Raw genomic sequence first — 24,082 nt, 5'->3', positions numbered from 1 at the left:
CATGTACACAGCGGTCAGGCAGCTCCTCCTTATGCTGGTCACCAGCTTGGTCACACGCTGTTGAGAGATTTCCAAAAAGCTGAACAACTGTGTTAGTGCCCCAGGACTCTTAACGCAACGCAAATTGACAGAAAAGTTCCGATTGTTGAACTTGAGCAAAATTTCCTTTTGTTCTATTCAGTGTTTTGCTTCCCTCTATTTGCACGTCTATCGCGCTGTTCACAATTTCGCTACAATCTATCCGCCCAATCCACACCGTTCGCATGGCTCAATATGCGTTGTTCACATTGTGGACCGTTAATTCACTCATGAATGTACCTTTACTTAGGGATGTAAATCACTTTCCATTTGCCTCGCCTGCATACGCCGTGAACATACCTTAAGAGTGGGAACATGGATGTGCCACTGGTTGCATCTTAATTATGTCTGCATTAAGATTGAATCCAATGATAACACCCTTGCTGCCCCACACCATCACTCTAGCTCCACCAAAAGATGTTTGGCATTGGCAGAGACGATTTGGCAAGTGTCCATGTGTACATGACTCATTACTGCGGCTCAACTCACAAACGCATTTTCCTTGCAAATGTGGCACCATTTAAAGCAAGGGGACTCAGATGGGCTTCCTCTCCTATAACTTTTAGATTTGTCCATTGTCTAGCGCAACTGAATCAGGTCTTTGAATTACCTCCCTAGCAAGCAGTCAAGTTCCGCAACGTCCTGCTAATGACCTAATTGGCACCAGCCAATGACTGAGATTTTAAAGGGCAATAAGCAGGTCAAGAAACATTGTTATGTACTCAAATTAAATTTATAACAACACATGTTTTTTTTTGTCTTAGAAAGCCAATCCAATTGCAAAGCGTTATTGACTTTGCAGCAATCCCAGAATCCCAGAGGGATTGCTGCAAAGCCATGGACAATGCAGACGACTCTCCCTGTGGCTCTACGCTTCTCCAGGAGTGAATGCTGCATGTCGGGACTTTGATGCAATCAACTGGGTTCCCTTATATAGGAGATTTTTGACCAATCTGTATAATCTGACCCAATCTTTAGAATATGGTTGAATTTGACTTTGTAAAGTGCCTTGAGATGACATGTTTCATGAATTGGCGACATATAAATAAAATTGAATTGAATTGGATTGAATCCCTTCTCCTGATCGAGCATTTGATGAGGGAGTAAAGGAACAATTCCAAGCCACTGTAATGACTTTTAAAAGCAAGAATTTGGAGCTGTGGCAAAATTGTGGTATAATCTAGGGCTTTGCTACTTCTATTATTACTTTAAAAGACTACAAGAAAATCTGTGTGGTTGGAACAAAAACATAGAGAAATGAGGGATGACTCAAGACTTCTGCACAGTACTCTCCATACCAATGCATGTCAAACGCAGTTCTTTGCATCTCTCCAACGGCATATATCTTCTGATTGATTGGGGCGTGTTATTTGTTGTGCATTAGAGGGAATAGAAACCTCATTCTGTTAAGGTGTCTTTAAAATAACCCCGCAAATCTTGTCAGATGGACATCCAATCTCTGAAGCAGAGCAGGATCTGTTTGACCTCGGGCACCAATTGATTTGCGTTTTGCTAATTAATTGGTGGTAGTGCTTTGAATGATGATGAATCCGGGCAGATGGTTGATGGTGAAAGCCCTTCAAAGTGTTGCACAGTTCTTATACTGTCTTGAAAAGTTCTGATTACAATGGAATTTCAGCTTTTTTAAGGTATTGATAAGTTTGGAAAAGGATTGGTAATTTTTTTATTTCCATACCTTGTTTTTATCTCTAATTATCTCAATTCCTAAAATAAGTTGCTCGAACTAATTTTAATTTTTCCCCCATTTTTATATAAAAAAATGCAGACAGACTTTTTTATCCTTCTATCATCCATCCAACCACTGTTCATCTGTTCATCCATCTAAACATATATCAATCATATATCATCCATCCAAAAATCCTTTAATCTATTTGTCTAACTGTCCAGCTATCCATTTTTCATTCAAACATCCATTTCTCAATCTATCCATCAAACCATGCAGTTCTTCATCCAACTATATTTAACATATAATTCCACCAAACCCACCAAGTTAAATTTACGAGAATATCTTGGGAATTCCAGATGAAAATCTTTCTCTTTGTTCACAGCTTAGTCCAAAACTTTTCATTCTAGTCAATTTGCTTTAGACATAGGTGTACATACACCACAGATCCTTAGCCACACACACACACACACACACACACACACACACACACACACACACACACACACACACACACACACACACACACACCCTCCCCCAACCAGTTATCCTGTTGTGGGTCACTTGCCCAGCCCCTCCTGACTTTGGTCAATCCCCCTAAGGCTCTCCCCACTGCTTGCAAGTCTATGCTGTTGTTAAACTCAGATGGATTAGTGGCAGACTCTACAGCCTGCTTGGGCCCACCCTGAATGTCCCACAACTCAACAGACGTTCAAGAGCCAGTGCGGGACAAGAGAGACTAAAAATATGGGGACAAAACTGCAACCTTCAGATAAAGACATTAGAGAAATTGAAGAGTTTAAGAAATAAATCAGTCGGCACATTTGGATGTCCTTTCTCGCTATGACGGTTAATTGCCTTAAATCCATCTTCTTGGAGTATCACAAAGGATGACCAATGAGTATTCAAGAACTAGCAGGGCTCCAGGGGTCCTGTTTCTGGCCTGAGGATGAGAGAGGCAGTTTTGAGGTAATGGAAACTTCAAAAATCAAAATAACTTATGATGTTGGTTTTTATTGAACTTTTATCTGGTTCCCTTAATGGCATTTTATTGCACTTTCAATTCTTACCCAGGTAGAATCTTTATTTCTGAGTCTGTATTTCTGCTCTTACAAACAATTTCTTTAGGATATTGAATGTTTCTAAACAATTAGGAAACTGCTGAAAGTATGGGGACGGAATCACAACTTTTACCAGATAAAGATATTACTTGGATTAAAGAGACTAAAATATTTGTCAGGCTTGTAAATATGGATGTTCTTTCTTACAAAGAAGGCTTGTGGCTTTATATTCATCTTCTGTGACACAGAGAAACAATGCCTTGAGCGTACCCAATAACTACTGGGCCACTGGGTATCCTGGCTTTGACCTGAGGATGACATAGCAGCTTTAAGGTAATGACAACTTCAATAATCCAGAGGAGCAAACCTTTAAGCCTAAATTGGCGATATCTTGGCTAGCCTTTAGTGGGGGTAAAAAGAAGACACCTCCTGGGATGCCCTGAAGTATTTTTTTTTAAGATTTTAAAGAGAAAACAAATTTCCCTAAAAGTGAGCTGTGAATATATCCCTCTTACTTTTTGTTTTACCTCAGGTTCAAGCCATTGACAGCCAGAACAGATGCTTGCACATTGTCAAAACTGAGGCGTTTACAGCCGAACTGCTCAGCTTGACGTTGAATGATTACCATCTTGAAGGGCCCTCTTCTCGGCAGGATATGGGAGACTTACAGCCAGACTAACAACACCAGCAGACGATGACGGTTGCCTGCAAATTCATACCCCGGTTTTCCTTCTGCACAATTCTCAGTGCACGTAGAACTCAAGCACGGATGGTGTAAACAGACAGGAATGGCTTTTCAAGTCTGGACGTGTTGTTTGGATGGTCATGCTCAGGTTGAGCCTTCCACGGTCTGTGGAGTATAGTTTGGGAGTTGTGCACTGTACGCATTCATGTGCTTCTCTCATTATCTTCTGGTCGGACTGCGGTGCTTTCAAACGGTGAGCTTTTTGCTGATGAATGCTCCTCGAATTCAATCACCCAATCATCCAATCAGACCTTGTCAAAGTGGTTTAATTTGCTGTGTTGAAAATTGCCTTGGCAGCTGCGAGGATTTAGCCGGTATGAATCAGGCCCCTGTTCTAGACGGCACATCTGGAGTCATTAACAGGATACGGGGGGGTCGATCTTTTGAAGTCACTTCCTTATAGAAGTGTGGGCTGGTAAATAGATTGTAGGTGTCTTGACTATTTTGTGAAAACCTCAGTTTGAGTCCTTTCAATCTGGTTTTCAGCTTGATTTTGAACATGTAATTACTACTTATTAAACTTCCACCTAAAGAGCTCTTTGACATCAAGCCCTCCATATTACTTTGAGCGTAGCTCTACAGTCATTCACCAGGTTTGTGTCTTGAACTCTTTTCTGACATCTAAATTTACCACATATTCTTTGAAACATCCGTTCCACCCTTTCAACTTCCACCTTCGATTAAATATACTTGTTGTGATGTTTGCAAGGCTGTTTTAAAAGGTCAGATAACAAGCTGCTGCAGAAGTAGGGCATGGAGCCACACATCGGGGCAACTTCCCTGTTTCATTAAGCTTATATAACTAACTGGTGGTCACAGGTTGTGGCCTAAAGTGGAAAAAAACATGTTACTGACCTAATGGTTGAAGCATAGATTTGCTTCCCTCACAGCTGCTCAGGTTGAAACGTATAGAGCAGCTGTTAATGTGCTCTACAGTATCACAAACCGATATCCCACTGGTGTTCTCTGCAAAGCTACAGAAAATACAATTTCTATTAGAGATGTAGTTTTGTCACTGTGATAATCCCTTTGCTTTTACACAAATGCTACACATTTTACTCAGAGTATGTTTTCTAATTCAAGGGCCACTGTAATTGTAATACTTGTATGAATGTAGTCCAGCAAAGGTTCACTACATGGACTCTCAACAACTCGAAAGGTTTTCTATCGTCTGTATTTTGGCCTCATGATGCCATTTAAGAAATAATCACTAAAATAACTGCCTTTAACAATGAAGCAAAACCGGTGGGCTCAGTTTAAAGGAGCTATAAGTAAGATATTTACTGTAAAATCAACCTAAATCATTCTCATTTGTCAACCTGGGATGGAAGTAAAATTCCCTATAAACAACCGGTCCTCTTTATCAACAATGTCTTAGTCACGTTTTTCTCCTTTCAAACCTAGATGCACGGTCCGGAACTACTTCAGTGCAGTGTGTAGCCCGTGTTTACTTCCTGGTTCCTGAGTCAATCATATGAGATTTGCCAGGGTTCCCAACACAGAGCACAGCATTTAGTATTTTATCTTGGCAAAAGAGCAGCAGCTTGTTAGCATAGAAGCCTATGGGAGAAGCGGACCAGAAATAGAACAGAATACAACATCATATACCTGTCACGTGGAAGTAAAAAGTTACAACAGCAACACACCATTAAAAAGCAGCATATTAGATTGTTGTGATTGGCAAGCTGTTGTACCGATTTGAGCCACAAGGTGTCAGTATTACTTGTAGCGCCTTTAAGTGCTATCCAACCAATAAAATATTTCCTTGTTCATATTTGCAAAATTGCAAATATTTGCAAAATTGTTTATTTCCCCCCTTTTGAAAAGGGGGGAAATAAAAATGAACATCTGACATTTTTGGTCAGTATTTATATCTTAGTATTTTGTTAGATGTCCAAATATATTAAATGGCACTTTTCATTTTAATGTTAATAATAATAATAATAATAATAATAATAATAATAATAATAATAATAATTTCATTACTAGCCAGGATTTAAACATAGTTCAAATTATTTTAAAGACTAAATGTCTAGTAATCTTGGAAAGTCAACTGGTTTTCACCACAGTCTCCAGCAGAGGTGCCACCATGGGGGAACAGGGGTAGCTTTGGACCTCCTTATGAACTTGCTGGCCTCTTGCAACCAGCCTTTCTTGCCCTGTCAAATTTGCACAATATTTTTGATTGGATAACTTTAGGTAAAGAAGCAGAACACAGGGCTAAAACAACCGTTAGCTTGACAGTCAGGTTAAGATGGGGAAACCAGGGACCTAAGCCCTTCTAACAAATTTGCTAGCATATTCCAACTCACCCCTCCTGAAAAAAATATTTTAAGAAAGTAAGTAAACAGCAGGCTCATAAACTACTATCTTGACAGTGAAACTGCAAAAGTGTGTACAAGGTTGGGTAAATAAGTGGCACTGGTTCACCCTGTTAATTTCCTAAATGGGCCCATCAGGCCAGTCATCTAGCTACAGCGGTTCCACCATGGAGGGGCAAGAACGGGATATTTTCTTCCCTTTAAATGTGCTAGTTTTCAGGCTGCAGTTGTGGCGCAGGGCTAGTGCACACCTTAGCCCTCGATGCGGCCATCGCAGGTTAGGGTACCAGCCTGCGGACCTTTGTCTTCCCTCTGTCTCTCAAACCCATTCCTTGTCAACTTACTGTCAAATAGCCACTAGTGCTGCAAAATAATAATATAAAAAGAAACGTTTTCCACTGGCCCATCCTGAGTAAACAGTCCTATATATACAATGTGTTTATTAATATGAATTGAAATGCATATGTTACATATTAATTATATCAATATGTATTTAAGAATGGAAGACGTAAACTATCTAACATACAGTACTGCTAGCTTGACAGTCAAGCTGCAGTGGAACATCCTTTAAGGTGTGTGTGTGTGTGTGTGTGGGGGGGGGGGGATCATCGAGCCATTGGTCCACCTTTTAAATTTGCTTGGCACCCAACAATCCCCTCCTGACCAGAGAGATGTATAGGCATATTATTTTTATAAACATGAATTTAAGAAAGCAGAATATAAACTGTGTTAAGTTGCTGTGGTTACATGTTTATTGACTTCATTGATTCTTTTTGTTATTCAGAGCAAAGCACTTTGAAAGTTCATCACTTACTCACTGCCTCTGCATGTTACAAAAGTGCAGCAAAACTCTTTCATTTCCATTACAGTTTCTATTTTTTATTTTTGGCTTGCCATCTCAAAGCTAAACACAACCTTGGCATAGGGAGACTGTCAAAGCTTTTCATTCTTAGTATTCAAGTCATAAAAATACATATTTTATGTCACAATTTTTAATTACCATCAAAGTTTAAAAAAAAAAAAATGTTTGAGCTCTAAGCCACCATTGAATGTCTTCAGCTGGTACATTGGCATTTGAGCTTTTTGCACCAGTCTGGTGATTTGATCAGACTCAGTCATACTCAGTTTAGGTAATGTTCCTTCTGCTTTTCACAAGCAGTTACTTGGTCGAGGTATTGCATAGTGTCCATTAATGTTAATGCCAAGACCCAACTATACCAAACAATATATCACAACAAAATTATCAGCCTGTCTCTCTGGTTATTATATATATTGCCTTGTTATTTCAAGATTTTGTCCAACTATAATCACCTCCTCTGCTCCCAATCTTGACCCTGCTTTGAAGACACCGAGGCTCAGGCTCCTGTTGTCACTGTGTCTGAGGTTTCTCACAGGGATGGCTCTATATTTCTTGCCACTGGTAGAAAGCTTTACGGGATGCTTCTGAGGACGGAACGCTTCCTCGCTTCTAAAGACTTCCTTTGGACAGAGGTTGAACCCTGGGTGCTTTTAAATTCTGAAGTCTGTCCATAGTGATTCTGAGAGGAATCTGACATAAAAAGGTGATTTAAATATATATTTGAAGCTGTTCTGTCCCCAGTATTGTGAAGAAATATGGCTGTCAGATCATGTTAAATGCTGCTTCCTCCTGATGTGCATGTGCGACTTGTTGTTAAGGTTAAAGGTCTCTGGCGAGTGTCAGCGGTCACAAGGCCATGGACCTTTGGTAATGCTACTCTTCGGTAACACCCATGACTGATGTGCATGACTTTTACAGCTCTGAAATGAAGCAAACCTTTCTCCGAACGCCTCCGGTCCAGCCCCCGCTGAGTTTGTTCCTCTTATTGATTTAGGTCACGTCTGACCAAGGGTCTCCCACATGTTTTGCTGCAAAACAGCTCTAAGAGGATAAGAGTGGCTTAGCGTTAGGTTAAGCTAGGCAATCAGCCGGTGGGCGTACATAAGTGATTTGCTGGAAGGGAGTAAAAGGAGAATGGAATATTTATGCGCTCAAATGGACAGTTTGTTGAGTTTGGGTAAGAAGATTGCTGCGGTCGATGAAGCAGTCACGCGAGGTCGCACCGATTGGCCTTGTTTCGGCCGCACAACTGGGGTGATTGTTCTTACTATCGCTTCCCAGCTTTAGCAGATTGCAATTGTTAACCTGTCAAATCTCATTAGAGGGTTTTGTTTAACCTGGGCCTCTGACAGAGCTGGGCAAGGGAAGCAAATTCAGGCTTCCTTCAGGAATTCATGGGCAAAAGCTCAGGCAAGAAGCGAGTTGTTGGTCATAAATGAAAATTCATGGCCCAATCCAGAACAAAGATGCGGTGTAGTGGTTGCCAGGCAATCATGGGAGCATCATGCAAAAAAGAACTAAACACATAAGTGTTTTGTTTTTCCATGTTTTGTCAAAAGTACCTGTGCTGCTAGTTCATAAAACTAGTTTGATGTAAATACAAATACAACATGTCTGACAACATAAAGTAGGTTAAATAGTGTGACCTTAAATGGTCTGTTCATTCTGGAAAACCCTTCAGTGCAGCTTGAATTAAAACAATACTGCACAGAAGAATCAGCGAAAATTCTTCCACAATGCGGTAAACAACTCATTGCCAGTTGTTGCCAATGCTTGGTGGCAATTGTTGCTGCAAAGAGTAGCACAGTAGGTCAAGGTAACAATTATTTTATCTAATGAGGCCAGGTTGCTTTAGATAGCTTTTTTATCGTGATTAATGAAGTGATAACTGATTTTTTTTCCTCAGATTTACATTTAGTTCATGATCTGAAACGTTTAAAAACAAAAACAGAACTAAGGTGACAAATGCTTTTGCAGACCATTGTAAATACAACCCCCATAGAAAGAGAACAGACATATAAAAGCTGAACATGTGCAAAGACAAGCATTGGCCTACAGAGATTTGCAATCTGTCCAGGCTTTCCACGCACAGAAAGTGTTAGTTTCCTCAAAGCTAAAGTCTCTTTAATCACCAGTGAAGAGGATTCACACACATGCCTGTCCACAGACACACTCCGGCTGACAGAGCAAGGGGGGGTATCCCCATCCTGAGCTATCCCTCATATATGTAAGGCTATCCTCAAGACTCTAGGGTTGCTTGCCTCCTAGCGGGAGGGCCCTCTTTCCTTAGAGGGCTTAACGTAGGACATATGGGAAAGTCCTTGTCTGCCAGATCACTGTCCCTGTACTACACAGACTTGGTGTCAGATAATGACATGCCGGAAACGAAGCAAGTCGAAAAGGAGAGCAGGGGATCGGACTCGCCAACTTGGCCGTGCTGTCGATTGAGCGGAAAGCACTCAGGCTTATATGATGACTACATTGGCCTATTTGTTTGCCAGGAGACCCACATTTCAACAGCAGGGATTAGGTCAGCGTGAGAGCAGAGTGCCTGGCCGTGCTTATGGAGCTCAGGGATGTTTGTGCACTTCTCCTGGCTTTCTTCAAGAGGAATGGAGGAGCTAAAGGTGGAGGAAAAGTCAAAATGGGGTAGGTTTTGTCAAATTTTGGGGGACCTTTGGGACACTTTGTGAGGAGAAATTAACTTGAGAGCTGTTGGAATTTCCATTGATGATTTAGCAGAGCAAGCTCCATTTACCCAGTTGTATATCACATTTGTGTTCACCTACATTCAAGAAGACGAGTTTGTTTTTTTTTTCTTTGAAGATCACCATAGACCTCGCAACTTAAAATTGATTGGACCCTTAATTGTATTTCCTGAACTGCTGACGAGTGTTTGAAATTCAACTAGAGTGGCATAGAGGTCAAACGAGTGAGGATTGGTTTTCACCTCAACACGCGCTGTCCTTTGTCCTTTATTTGCTCTCTTCTTCCCTTCTGTGATGTACTCAATAACGTTTGGCTCGCAAAGTTTCTGATAAATCATCCTTCCAAACAGAGGAAGACTCTGTTTTAACGTTAAGTAATGCTCACATCATCTTAGAATGATTTCCCATCCATCATAAGCATTTAGCACACTGCTGTCCATGTAAATAAGGTTGAAAGAAGCTGGATTTACACCAGTGACAAATTACAGTTTATATTAAGGGGTGTTTTGCTGGGAGCTTGTCCAGTTTTGCACTTGACGAGATTTACTGTTTTTTGGAAGACAGACTCTAATTTATGTTTCCTTTCATGTTTTATAATGAATTTACATTCCATTTAAACTTCCATATATGTAGATTCACCTGAGTTTGTTTTGCGTCATGTACTTTTGAGTATCAGGTCCAAAAGTAGTTTTTCTGGGATTCTTATCAGGTGACGAAATCACTTGCTAATGTGCTATTAGTTGTACATCTAACCTTCTATATGACGTGCATTGCTGAGTTGTACTTGCATGTGGCAGAACCACAAAACTGTCAGAAGTCCAGCCTTTTCAGAGGAGGTCTAACTGTTGATGATTATGATCGAATATAACAGTTTATAAACTGTTGGATGCTGTTGTCTACTGGAGGTTAAAGTAGTCTTAAAACCTTGTGAAGACCAGATCCTTTCAGATTGTTTCTTTCCTAATTATCCCCGTCCCTTCATTGCAAAACCTCAACTCAATGTTTTTTATTGACACTATAAAAGGTTTCCTTTTTCTATAAAGATACTGAAGAGAGTCTCTCCATGCCATCACTTTCACATCTGAGCTTCAAAGATCCCCTTAGTGCTCTCTCCTGGCCATCGAATGGACATAAACTGGTCCGCTGAGATGTCACACATCTGCGCCTTCAGTCGGAGGGAACTTTGCAGGCAGCATGAGAAATGAAGCAGGTCTTTTAGAAAACAGGGACTCTCTCAGGTGTGCAAGAATGCCACACACCTTTAAAAGCTGAACAAAGGATCCAGACCGTTTCCTCCCCCTGCCCTCGCCGTTCAGCATTTGGAAGCTGGCAGCCCGAGGCATCAAAGAGTTTCCTCCTGCCCTGCCAGCTAGTAACTTGGAGGTCACTGAGGAAGTTTGTCTGCAGGTAGCCGGGCATGTGGGGGCCACACACATTTCAGTCACTTAATTTAACATTCATTGCCACTCTGGTGTGTGAGGAGTTTCTATTCATGCAGCATTAGACTCGCTCTGACTCCATCTGTTGGCTGGCTTAATGATATTTCCACTCATCTCAGTTTCATTTTAGCTGCGCTCTTTTGCACATTAATCATGCACCTGTCTCGCATTACTCCTGTCGGCAATTTCTGCCTTAATTTCAGCAAATCAGATTATCAGAAATATTAAGCGTTGCAGAAAATGGGCTCTAAGAAAGTTCTAACTGCAACAGGTTAGACTATGTTCACTATAAAGACATAAATAAAGGAAATTAAAAAGTTATATCCATAAAAGAACCTTGGTGACCTTTGCATAGCACCAAAAAGAACAAACTATTGCTTTATCTGTGGGTGGTCCCCTTCCTATATGCCCTCAGTCCAAGCATTATTCCTACTTGCGATGCTGATCAGGCCTGTCCACAAATCCTTGACCTGGGGTCAGTGTCTCTGGCTGTAAGCTATGTGCTGGATGTTTAGGTCTTCCTGCACTATAGGTTGTACTGATTAAGGCCAGTATTTAAAGTTGGAGCAATCTGCCACCAGCTCTGCCTGCCTGGCTCTTTGACGGTGCAGTCAGCAAGTAGAGGCCTGATTACAGTCGGCTTTATGGCTCAGCTTGGACAGATGGTGGGCATAGCTAGGTCCTGACTGCCTTCGGTTGTTTTATCCACTAACACACATCCAGTGTCCACTGCTATTAAACAAAACATTTACTCTAATTTAGTATGAGCATAGTGGGGGAAAATTCTTCAGTGCTGAATAAAAGTCATAAAATACCCACATCTGAGCAGCAGTCATTGTTTTAAAAATGAATCGACACATTAGAAAGCAGAGGTTCACTAAAACCTTTAAACTGAACATGAACCATTTCATGTGTTAAAAACAAAGTATTTATGTATTTGTAACTGGTAGTTTTATGTTGTAGGCCTAATCTTTAGTCTGGTCTAAGCAGTCAGAGATTTTAAATTGCCTATTGTTCATGTATCATATGTTGTTCATATATCATTGTTCAATTTACTTAGTACACAATTTCCACCTAATTGAGTAAGTCTTTAACCTCAGAGTCATTAATTTTGCGGGTGGTAAGCTTTCATCCCAAGCCAGTTTAACCATGCTGCCTCACCTAACTTCAACTTCAATAAATAAAAAAAAAAAAAAAAAAAAAAAAATATATATATATATATATATATATATATATATATATATATATATATATATATATATATATATATATATATATATATATATATATGTAGGCTTTTTTCACAATGTCACAAGTCTACGCCAGCAAGCTGTTGATGATTAATAAGTCACCTAGAGTCCACATTTCATCAAGAATAAATATGACATCACTTTTCATCGTACACCCATTACATTTCACTTTTTAATCTTTATATTTTTGGGGTGCTGCACATTAGCAGTTGGACTAATTACTTTTCATCAAAGTAGACTTTCCTAAAACTTTTCTAAAGTATATATTTTAACTTTTTCTTTTCAAACTGATTCAGATTTTGTAGATGTCCATTTATTTTCATGTTGGATTTTTAGCTTTTATGTCAAGCTAAGTTAGCTAACTACAAATGGTTTTCTTGCATTGCTAACATTTAATGTTAAATGTTTCTTCATTTGACTTTCTACAGTATGGTGTCTACGTACTGATGTTTACTCAAGGGAGTACGATCACAAAGTTTCCACAAAGTCAACTAACACTGAATTGTTATTTATTAATTTTGACTAATTTGTAGAAGTTAGCCTTCCGGCTATTTATGTCCCTCTGCCATTTTTGGCTAAGCTAATGACACTTATAATAAGTGGCTTGTTTTGCAGTTCACATCAAAGCTGCAATCCTAACATTTTAAATTTGATTTATCTTTATTAACTATGGTTTTCTTCTTAAATTCATAGCTAAATTTCCTAAAATCTTTAGTCAGACCCATGCTTGCTTTCGTTTGGTGTCTAAGTGAAGCTAACTGCATCTTAATGGTCAACCAAGTAAACCAATTAAACTGAAGTACACAGTTCTCAACATTGTATTTATTTTAATCTTTTCACTGCTAGATTTTCAGTAGTATTTGTTCCTGGCTCTTTCTCTCTATTGGTTATGTTCATTTATTTATTTATTCATTTATTTACCTAAACTAAGCTAAGTAGTTGCCGCTGGTTAGCCAAGTTACCTGTACAACACAATTCACATAAAAACTGCTGTGTTAACTCATTTTATTTTTTTATTTTTTATCATATAATTTTTTTTACTCATAGGGTTCATGCAATCTTTACCTGATCGCAGGTCATTATCACACTTGTAGTTCCTTATTCTCTGCTAAACTGATATATATGTATATATAAAACCAAGACTACTTTCTTTTGGTCCAAAGGCTCCTTAGACAATAGATATACAAGATTTATACTGTCATTCCTATCTAAATGGACCAACTTTATCATACAGAGATTATCTGATGCTCAGGTGGTCGGCAGCCAAATAGCAGCTGAACCCTACGCCTGTTTTGCATGCAGCCCACAGTGTTAACAGCAGATTGTTTTTGAGCTGATCAGGCCTTGAAGCTCAAGGTTACTCGCTTCGCGTTTGCCTCTATGATTGCACTTAATTTGAAGCCATCAGCAGCCACATATGCGGTGGACTTGCACCAACAAAACAAACAAACAAACAAAAAAATTTTACGAGTCGTGAAGTTGAGCATGTGCCTGTGAGCGCTCCCTGCACTGGAAACAGTAGTTGGGGTTCTGTCCTATTCTCTTTTTTCATTCTTGCCATGTGTGAGTCTGTGTGGACATGCTTATGAAAATACAAAAGAGAAAATCCCAACTGAGGGAAGCATTGATCTATTTCTAACAACAAACGTCTTACAGGCGTGCAGTTCTCCTATTTCAGATGGTTTCAGCTGGACCTAAACCCTTTTCATCACTTTGAATCTGCTGACACTTTCATCACCACATCAAACAGTGAATATCAATCACGAAGAAAACAATGCAATGAGTTTAAAGTAATTCAGAAGCCCCAAAAGATTCAAAGCTTCAGCACTAGATACTCAAAGGCAATTAAATAAACTACAAAGAAACTCAAAATATTAACCATAAAAGTCAGAAAAGATACAAAAAAAACAGAGAGGTCTCGAAAAACCAATCACCCCAAATGAGAGTCAAAATTCACAAATTTGTTGACCTTCCGTGGACTCTGTTCTTCGAACTTTGAGAAGTTACACAACAGGCGGGAAGAGCAGAAATCCTAAATTATGGGCAATAAAAATATTTGAAATACACCATGATTCTTCCTGATTTATCAAAATGTTTGTCATGCTAGAGGTAAGTAAACCCTATTAAACATTAGCAGAATGCTGGCCTTAATACCCTTTACAGATTGAGGGAGAGCTGTAATGGTCACTTAAAACTCATTGCTAAAGTCTTTCTACCTTGACAAGGTACATTCTCTTTTAAATTGAGCATCTACTGTATGTTTACATAGGGCTGGGCGATATAGAAAAAAAACATATCGCTAAAATAGAAATCATATTGATCGATATCGATAATTATCAACTCATTCAAAACATATATTTTAAGTGCAGCCCTGGCCATTTTATGCTGTTGCTTACTGACCTATTTTTAGATACAGAACACACAAACACTGAATTCAAAGTCACCAACTTTACTAAAACTGACAGTTTTTAAAAAAGAACGCGTGCTCTTTGAACTCCTTGAAGGGGTGGAGCTTGGTGAAGGAGCGTTCCTGGGTCTGTGTTTGTGATTGGTTGGTAAGATGTAACGACTATAATATTAACCTACATGGCTACAATGCTAAAGGAAGGACAGCTGTTATTCTATTGAACTTTATACTGACCCTTTTTTTCTATTGTCCATATACGCATATTGATCGATATATATATTGTTATTGAATTATCGTCCAGCACTATGTTTACATGTATCTTTCTAACATTGCTCTCTTGTTGTCTAACATAATGAGGCAGCCTTGTTGGTCATTGCTGATGTCTTTCCATCCTGGTATTGCGTTGACAGGGAAATGCTACTTTCTCTATAAAAGAGGATAAACATTTATCTCTCAGACTTTGCTGCCTCTAACAGTTTAAACTGTTTGCAAATGGCTCCCCGTTTTGGGGTCATGCTAACTTAATTGATAAAATTAGTAATTATGGGAAGGTTTGCCACCCTATTTTATTACATAATCAGACGCTCATAAAGGTAATTGCTGATTTATTTCCCATCCTGGCATTGTGTTAATGCACACCTCCTACCTTCATTCTTAAATGTGGTAAACATGCATCAATCTGACTTTACTCCCCTGTTTTGTGAAGTAATAAGGTGTCCAAGGTCATTGCTGATGTCCTGCCGTTTGCCATCGCTTTAAGTGACCTGAATGCTCCAGGGCAGCAGACAGCAAATAAAAATTTCCCTCTTAAATCTTAAACAGCAATCATGAACTCTGAATGACTTTAGTGACAGGCAAAAAAAAAGTGCCACAGTCAAAAGTGTTGCACCTGCTCTCCGTCTGGACTTAACCTGACTGTACGTGTTCTGTTTGCAGGATGGAAGAGACGGTGCGCTCGTTGCTGCAGAATCAGGGCGGAGTCCTGGAGCAGACTGCTGTGGACACAGTGGACATCATGAAGGCCTATAAGGTTTGTGGTTTCATTTACAGAGATGCCAGGAATCACTCTGATCCCAGTCTTTGTTTCTCACTCATCACATGTTCAGCAGAACAAGTGACCGAGCCAGGGTCAAAAGCTTTGATTGCTTACGTGTTATGTAAAGAGAAATAGCTTCAGAGATTCAGCACTCAAGCAATAATGATGCATAATGTAATGCCAACCTCTTTGGGTTTTACAAAAACATTTTCGTTGATATGGGCTAAAACAAGGTTTTGTCAATGATGCGTTCTTTTTATGTATGGCGTACTGAAAACACAAAACATTTTAGAAGATTCAAAGGATTTTTTTTTCATGAAACTATAACATTTGGTAAATGTATAACATCTTTTGGAATCGGTAGATTCGGGTGCTCATTAACTTCCTAACAAGCTCTGCACTGGTGGCAACAAGATTGTGTTATATAATCCTGAGTATGAGCCAATAACACCCAGTAGACCATCATGTGTTTTGAAGTGTTTTGCCACCAGTGCAGAGCTTGGTTAATTTTAGCACATGATGAGTATGAGTTCATGTTGGACAGTGTTAGGTTTTCTTTGACTAAACATCTCACCTCAAACTTCTTGATGATCCATGGCAGTTTCCTTTATTTTTGGACCATGTTGACCAAAGCCTTGCGGTGGTGGCATCAGGATTCTGAAGATCATGTCAACGAAAAGTAGTTTCCTAACTGCGTGTGGTGTTGTCCCCAGTGTAGAGCTTGGTCACTCTCGGCAGCAAGAAAGCCTCTGCACCTATTTTACTTTCATGTTCTTGATGATCCAGAAAACTATTTTTTCAGTAGCCTATTTTGATGCAAGCACTGAACCGGAGACAGGCTTTTCTGGTTTCCTGATTGCAAAATTGCCACCAGTACAGAGGATTAAAAACACAGATCTACAATTAGCAAAAGCAATATATATCTTTTTTTGCTGTAGAAACCTTCACATATTGATGTTACTATTGAAAAAAAAGCTATACACAAACAAAAGGATTTTGTATTGCTGAGCTATTGAACCTTTAGAGGTAATAAAATCTTCATTTTACATCCCGTTGTGCAGTTTGTAAACAAACTTTACTCATGTGATCAAACTGTCGGAGAGAATAAACATGGATGGCAGTTATTCTATTCCCAGCTGCTGTTTAACCGAGCCCCAACTTCGCCTGGATGTATTCCTGCCGCACTCTGTGTATTTGGCAGACAAACTTAATAACTGGAAAGGGCAGCATGAGGAACGGCGTTCCCTCCCTTTTCCCATCCACACTCTCTGAATCGGTGGACATTATTACCGAGGCCTCTTACGCCGTCAAGACGAGCCGACCGGACTTTGCTGAACAAAAGACAAAACAAAGCTGCGGCTATAAAGTATCGCTTCGACTCCGAGCCGCTGATGGAATCGAACAAGATTGAAAACCTAATATGTGTTTGGATGAGATTGAATCAAGCTGAAAACAAAGTGCTGCGGGGGGATTCCCATTAAGAGGAGGCAGCATTTGGATACAAAGAACCTGTGGCACAGCCATCCATCAGTGCTGTGAAGCTTGATTTCTCTTTTCTGCAGCGCATTAACCAAAGGCATCGGAATACCATTCGTTGAAGCTCAGATACGGATGACAAGTGTAACTCATGTGCCACCTCTCAGCTCTAAACTTAACTAACTACAGGGATCAAAATGTGTAAAAAAGCTGCAAAATGATTTCATATTCATTGTAAAGGTTGCAGTATTGGTATTTATTTCAATTAAATGTTTTAGAGTTGAGCTGCAGCTTTGTTTCACCAACTTCTAATGCTCAAAGGCACACATATTGCATTTTGCATTCAAATGTTATTATAGTGAAAGAAAAAAATCCTTTATTTACTATATTTGATATCCAGGAGTTTATGACCTGCTTATATTGGTGACTTAAAACACAAACCCTTGAACTAAAAGGGATTGAATGGATGGTTGAGAATTAAACATAAAAGACAAATAACTGCTCTAAAGCATTAAAATGCAAATTAAGCGTTGAATAAAAGTGGAAATATATTCCTTCCATTAAGCTCCAGGCTATTTTTTTTTTTACTCAAACCTAAACAACACTCTTAGATTAGCTTCAAAACAACAGAAAAAAACCTCAACCTTCCCACCCTTTTAGACAATACATACCTTTGAAAATGAACAGCAAACGGCAATCCAAAAAAATTCTCAAGGTACCCCCTCATTTACATGGGAATTATTTGAACCATAAATGTTATTCTCATAATAATAAATGAGTAATAAAGAACAAGCCTTTTCAGGATGCCCCTCCCAGCATTCCATGTCCTCCAGGGCAACAACAGTACCAAAGCATTGTTGGGGGCCCAAGGAAGGAGATAAAGTTTGAATCCCATTCTGTTGTGTTAGCCCTACCCCGGGGCAGCGAGCGTTAACTTGGTTCATACTTTGACACAGTGAAGGAGCCCTTAAATAGTTCAATATACCATCCAGCTGTCACGGATTCCTTTTATGTAAACACACACATCAATGTTTTAAAATAGTCTGCATTACAAAGAAAAAAAAACATGGAGGATACCAAATTCAATGCAATAAAATCCACCAAACCAGAGGTTAGAAAGGTGTCACTACCAGCAACCGAGCCAGAAGGCAGCTGCGTTTGATACCGGACTCCACGCACGGCTGCAGGTCGACCCAAGACGTTTTAGGTTTATCAGCAGCTTAAAGCGAGTTCAGGTACAGAGATTTCTAATGGGCCTTTCACCTGCGCCGCCCGCTCTGAAACCCACTGTCATTGCAAGGAGAGCAAAAGCGCCGCATCTAGCGAAGCAAAGCGCTTTGCCACAGTCAAAGTTCAACTATAACTGTGCCATCCGACAGTCAGCCGGAAAGACCAGGGAAAAAACGAGGGGGGGGGGGGGTGTTCCCTGAACTGGGTGACAAAAGTTTGTTCAACAGGTCTTGAACGTTTTGTGCCCCCACACCCTCTTTTCCCTCGCTGCTCTTTTTCTCCTAACTAGCAGGGCTAGCTGTAGCTCCTTAGCGCAGGACAGATGCATATTTCCTGCGGATAATAAAACAGGTAACCCGCGCACCCAGGCAGATCGAAGCTAGTGCCTCTCTGTGCCGAACCCCGTGGCGAGCGAAGCACAAACCTCGTCCTGTCTGAAAGTCCCATTAGAGAGACGGAATGTCAGAATTTAAGCAAAACAGGAATCAGGAGTCGTACTTTATAACCAGGCAAAGTTTTTCCAATCATGTCCTCGTCTAACTTTGGTGAGCCTTTGGTGAGCCTGTGTGAGTCGCAGTCACAGTCTCCAGTCATGACCCTTCATTTCGGTTGCTATAGCCCATCTACTACAAGGTCCACGAATGGTATCCTGCATAAATTTATGCCCGAACACCGAGAAAGTTCTAAGAGCTAAAGAGGGTCCAAACTGGTACATACAAAGTCTGCTGAGGACTGAATTTTCTTTTAGTTCCTGCAGTTTGTTCATTTTTTAGGAGATTCTGTAAGCTTGGAGCTGAGGAAAAATTAACAACTTTTTTTTCCCCAAGTACGTTTCTATAGGTCTACTTACATGTTGCGTGGAGGCCGTTTAGTTCCTTCAATCTTGGTCTGATTCACCTAGTCCGAGTGGCTGTTCTGGTCAAACTTTCTCCCCTGATGTGTTGTCCAACACGCAAAGAGAATCACTGCGTGATATTCTGCACAAATCTATCCATTAATCCACCTGAATTGCGCTGGATAACCTAGGAGCCTATGGAAACGGGATGAATCATTTGGAGAACAGTATTTTATTGACCTGCCCACCAACCTGCAACACAGAAATTGTAACATTTGTTAATCCAAACCAACTTGTTTCAGCACTATCTGTTTTCATTTATTTAAAGGGCACCTGTGCTGCAGCTATTTGTTTCAGCTGCTCTGTTTTTATGAGGAATCCATCAGACGATCAGGCTGCAGAGATGAAAAACAACAAGGAAACGTCTTCCTTGGAAGACGTTTGGTGTTCAACACTCATTCAGAGCCAAATTAGGAGCCAGAAGTCGTTAATGATCAGAGACCGTAGGAAGCTAGAAGATAAAGAAACAATAGTAAGAGGAGGTGAAAGACAGCAGGAGATGAGACAGAGAGATGACAAGGAGGCGGAGGACTGGGTCCCCAGAACGAAGACCAAAGAGACCTGAAGGTCGGCAAAAGCTGGAGAAACATGATTAGGGATTATGGGATGTTTTGGGGCTCTGTTGTGGAAGCTGCTGTCCCATCTGCCCATCTGATCCTCTCCCGCCGTGTCCCCCTAACTCCTGCCTTCTACGTCCCCTTCCCTTTTTTATCTTCCTTTTTGTTCATCCCATCTGCTTGCGTTCTGCGGCCAAGTTCTTTTTTGTCATCTTGCAGAGTTCCTGTACAGTCTTGAAAAGTATGGAGTTTGTGTTTAGTATTTTCCAGCTCTGGAGAAGAAACTGAGAGTATGGAAGGGATGTTGCATAGTGGGCTGGTCAATAGGGGTTCTTGTCCTAAGGACTAAGGACATTTGCTACATGTCTCCCCCCTCTCTTTGGCCATGGGATTATTGTCAATAAAGGCAACTAAGCCATGAAAAACTATGAAAAAATAATTAGATTTCTGGACTTTATTCCATATCCTGGGATTAAAAGTTATTATTTCTTTTTTCTTTGCTTCCCCTTTTTCTTCCTTTCTCATTTCCTTCCTTCCATCCTCTCCTCCTTGTGCCTTTATGCTTATTTTGCTCTGTATATTTTCTTATATCTGTTTCTGTACTCCCATCCCTTTGTTTTACTTCCTTTTTCTGTCCTTCTTTCCTTTATCTCTTTTTTCTTCCATCCCTTTCCCCCTACTTCCCTTTCCTCCTCATGTCTTGTTTTCCTTCCTTCCTGTTGTGCTTCTGTACTTCCGTTCCTGTTTTTTACCTCTCTTCTGCCTGTCCCTCCCTTCCTTTTTGCCACCTCCCATCTTTCCTTCTTTGATTCTATGTGTGTTTCTATTCATCCTTCCCTCTTTCTTTGCATCCTTCTTTCCTTTCCGTCCTTTTGCTATAGCTTCCATCCTTCTTTGCTTCTTTCTTTCATTCTACCTTGGGTCAAACTTTGCTTCCTCTCTTCCTCCCTCAGTCTTGTCCATCCTTTCTTCCTTGTGCCCGGCTGTCTTTACCTACTTTTATCTTTCCTTCCCACTGCTGATCCATCCTTGTGTTCCATTCTTTCTGCACTTCTTCCTTCTTTGTGTGTGTTCCTTCTTTAATTTCTTCAAACCTTACTTCCTTCTTAACTGGTGTCCTAATTTTGTTCTCTTTTGTGCCTTTTATTTCTTTTTCTTGTACAATACTTCCCTTCATTTCAATGTCATTCTTCCTTTTGTTCCTTATCGCTTTACTTTCTTACTCACATTATTTCCTTCCCTCCTTCTTTCCCTTCCTTTTTTTCTGTCCTTCCTCTTTTTCTTATCTTCTTCCGTTATTTTCTGATCTCCTTCCTTTTTAAGTCTTCCTTCCTTCCTTCCTTCCTTCCTTCCTTCCTTCCTTCCTTCCTTCCTTCCTCCAGGTGCCACACATTTGTAAGGAATTTCAGTGTTTTAGATTTTTAAGTGAACATAAAGAATAGAGAACTGCTGAAAGCAGTCTGGCTGAGCCTGGAATATTTACACGGACCGTGTGAAGGAACCCTGCTCTTGTTTTCTCTTTTTTCAGGACAAACTCTCAGAGGAAGTGCAGAAACTGCACCAGGGACTTGCAGAGAACGATATCCGCCTGGCAGCTCGGGCAGAGCTGGACGCGGAACATGGTGGCGGCGAAGAACAGGAGGACAACGACAAAACCAAGCCCCTTCTGGAGCGCCTCAAGGCCCTGGAGGTAGGTTTCCACTCCTCATCAAAGAGTCCCTCCTCTCCCGTCTGCCCTTTCCTGGCCAGATGGTGTGCCAGTTGAGTCTGAAAGCACGACAGCTCATCATATCCTGCAGTCCTGTGCATTTGGACTGAGCAGAGTCATCCTGTGAGAGGTGCTGCAAGGCCCTGCGGGCCTGCACTCCAGCTTTGGTTGTTTATCCCTTCGCTCAGGGATTTGAGCGCCTTGAGACTCTGCACGATCGCGAGTGCGGCCAGAGTGATCCAAGCCGATTGTTTCCTAAGGGAGCCAATGGACACACATTCCTGAGATCTTCTCAGCAATTAAAGGTCTCAGACTTAATCAAATTAGGCCTCCAGTCGTGTGGATTTATCCCTAAATGGCTTAGTCTTAGTTTGGAATGATTAAATGAGATCATCCAAAGAGGAGCGTCTTTTCTTGCCAATATAACATTCAGAAATGTTACCATAATCGCAGAAAAGAGGCAGATAATTGGATGTTGCTTCTCCTCAGTAGGTTATCTTCTGAGCTTGCCTGGATTTTAGTCCACCGATCCTGTAATCCATCTGCGCAGGACGTTCCTTAAGCATTATGTTTTGAACGGCTTTATCAAATCTTATCTGCCATTTTTATTCCGCTCGGCCGTGCGGGGTGATGGATGCGCCGGCGGCTGTAGCAGGAGGGACAAAACAGAGGCAATACATCACCGACACATATTGTGCATAAGCTGGCCTGACACTAAGTAAGCACTGCTCGGCTCTTATTCCCTGCAGCTCCACTGATGCTCCTCACTGGCTAGGCAGACACGCACTGTGGATGAGAAGCAAGAGAAGAAACCCAGATCTGGGGTAGAAATGGATCACTTTTATGGTCACTTTCTGTGATCCAGAGAACCCAAAACACCTGCAACAAGACTGGATTTTATTATCACATAAATTACTTAAGAGACATTTTGTAAAATCTCTACACATTAAGATGCACATACACTGTTGACGTTTTCCTTTCATAAAGGTTTAGCATTTTAATCCCAACATAAAATATATTTGTAATGTACTGTGAAATTACATTTTTAAGCTAAGTGACAAGAAATACATGCTTTTCAACCAATACAAAATAGAGAAAACAAAATGGTTTTCTTATTGAAACTTAATTTCTTTGGTATTTCCAAATATATTAAGAAAGAATTGCAAAGTAATTATTATGAAAATTGTTACTGTAAAGATTTGAAATAATGAAAAATGCAAAACTATAGAAATGTAGTCAAAATATCATTCTATAGAAAGAGAAATGCAAATGTACAAATAAACAATTAAGCTATTTGACACTTTAGCAAAATATCAAATAATTTTTTTCCAGTATAGCTTGATATACCGTGTGAAAATCAGTCTTATATTCTTAATGAGAAAAAGAAAGAAAAGAGACATACATACGATTTGAGAATGTAATAATTGTAAAAACTGTCATACCCATGTTTGGCCTTTAGAGGGCGATGATATCCAGCTTAAAGGCAGGAAAACCCAAAGAAGGAGCAACTCCCTAAGCAGCAAGGGATTTTTCCAGCATAGCAGCAGTTTGCCATGTACATAAAGCCTAAATTATGACATTATTACGTCCCTAGATTTGCCTTTTATTGAAGCACACACGGATCCACCAAAATATTTTAAACTTGCTGTTTTTTAAAAAACCTTTACAGCTGAGAATGGTTATGTGTTTAAACGTGAATAATGGCTACAATTTTTTATTTTATTGTTTATAAATAGCCCAATCCCAACAGGCTAATAAAATTGCCCTTTTTCAACTTGCTCAAAATGTTCAACAACTTTATAAGTTCACATTTTGCCCATGTGGGTCTGATAGCATGTTATAGAGGGGCTTTAATTAGAAAGTCAGTCATGTGTGGGTTCCGTGCTGACAAAAACCACACACATTACAAACATCTTTCTTTTAAGGCGAATTGTTATTCTAAACAATGACACCAACAATGAGTAAGATGTGAGGGGGGTTCCTAATAATAGAGCCACTACACCCAACAAGGCTTTGTTTAATTACTCATCAGTTTGCAGCCATAACCAATTCCCACGCTCGGACGCTTTAATTAGTCAGCATTTCGTCCACATTGACGTCTCTGGAATGTTTTGGGCCCCAATTATGTTTTCCATGTTTTCATCAAAGGCCTGGTGGGTTCTGCTAAAAGGGCAGGGGGCGAAAGAAGCGAAGGAGGCTGACAGGTCCTAATACGCAGCCTGCCTCACAAATTGGAAACTCTCAAAGATCAATAGAGTGCCGCCTCGGCACTCGGCAAGCAAAGGAGATATTCTTATTAGATCCAAACTCTTTCAGCCCAAAAGTTCAACATCATAACTTCCGTCCCCTTGACCTTTTTCTCAGTTGCACTTGGTAATTTTTTTTATTGGCCGTCCTGGTTCAAAGTTGACATCTGACCTTTGTTAGGGAATGCTTCTCTTCCTTGTTCCTCTGCTTGATTGCTACCTCTGTCTCCATCTGTGTTGTTTAGTCCCAGCCAATGTAACTAAAAAGAGCATTTTGTCGGCAGGTGGAGAATTCTGCCTTGGCCTTAGAGAACGAAAGCCAGAGGGAGCAGTACGAGCGCTGTCTAGACGAGGTAAGTGAGCCTTTTGTTCATCATGTTTT

At 40.3% G+C, this 24,082-nt stretch overlaps 1 protein-coding gene across 6 annotated transcripts in view; it reads left to right on the top strand.

Annotated features, from left to right (window-relative positions):
• LOC105931048 (nck-associated protein 5) overlaps positions 1–24,082 on the top strand; it is a 178,808-nt gene that overhangs the window by 115,531 nt on the left and 39,195 nt on the right. For 4 of the 6 annotated variants that reach the window (XM_036128107.1, XM_036128111.1, XM_036128108.1 and 1 more), the window contains 3 exons: positions 15,489–15,582; positions 21,275–21,436; positions 23,985–24,053. In XM_036128107.1, the coding sequence (XP_035984000.1) occupies positions 15,489–15,582; positions 21,275–21,436; positions 23,985–24,053 (325 nt within the window). Of the gene's footprint in view, positions 1–2,436; positions 2,732–8,944; positions 9,398–15,488; positions 15,583–21,274; positions 21,437–23,984; positions 24,054–24,082 lie in introns of those variants that run through there. The other 2 variants (XM_036128110.1, XM_036128109.1) reach the window with 2 other exon arrangements.

This window comes from Fundulus heteroclitus, chromosome 24 (genome assembly GCF_011125445.2).
Source record: "Fundulus heteroclitus isolate FHET01 chromosome 24, MU-UCD_Fhet_4.1, whole genome shotgun sequence".
NCBI classification, from domain to species: domain Eukaryota; kingdom Metazoa; phylum Chordata; class Actinopteri; order Cyprinodontiformes; family Fundulidae; genus Fundulus; species Fundulus heteroclitus.
Note: the sequence above shows the minus strand (reverse complement) of the source record. Positions and strands in the feature narration are given on the sequence as shown.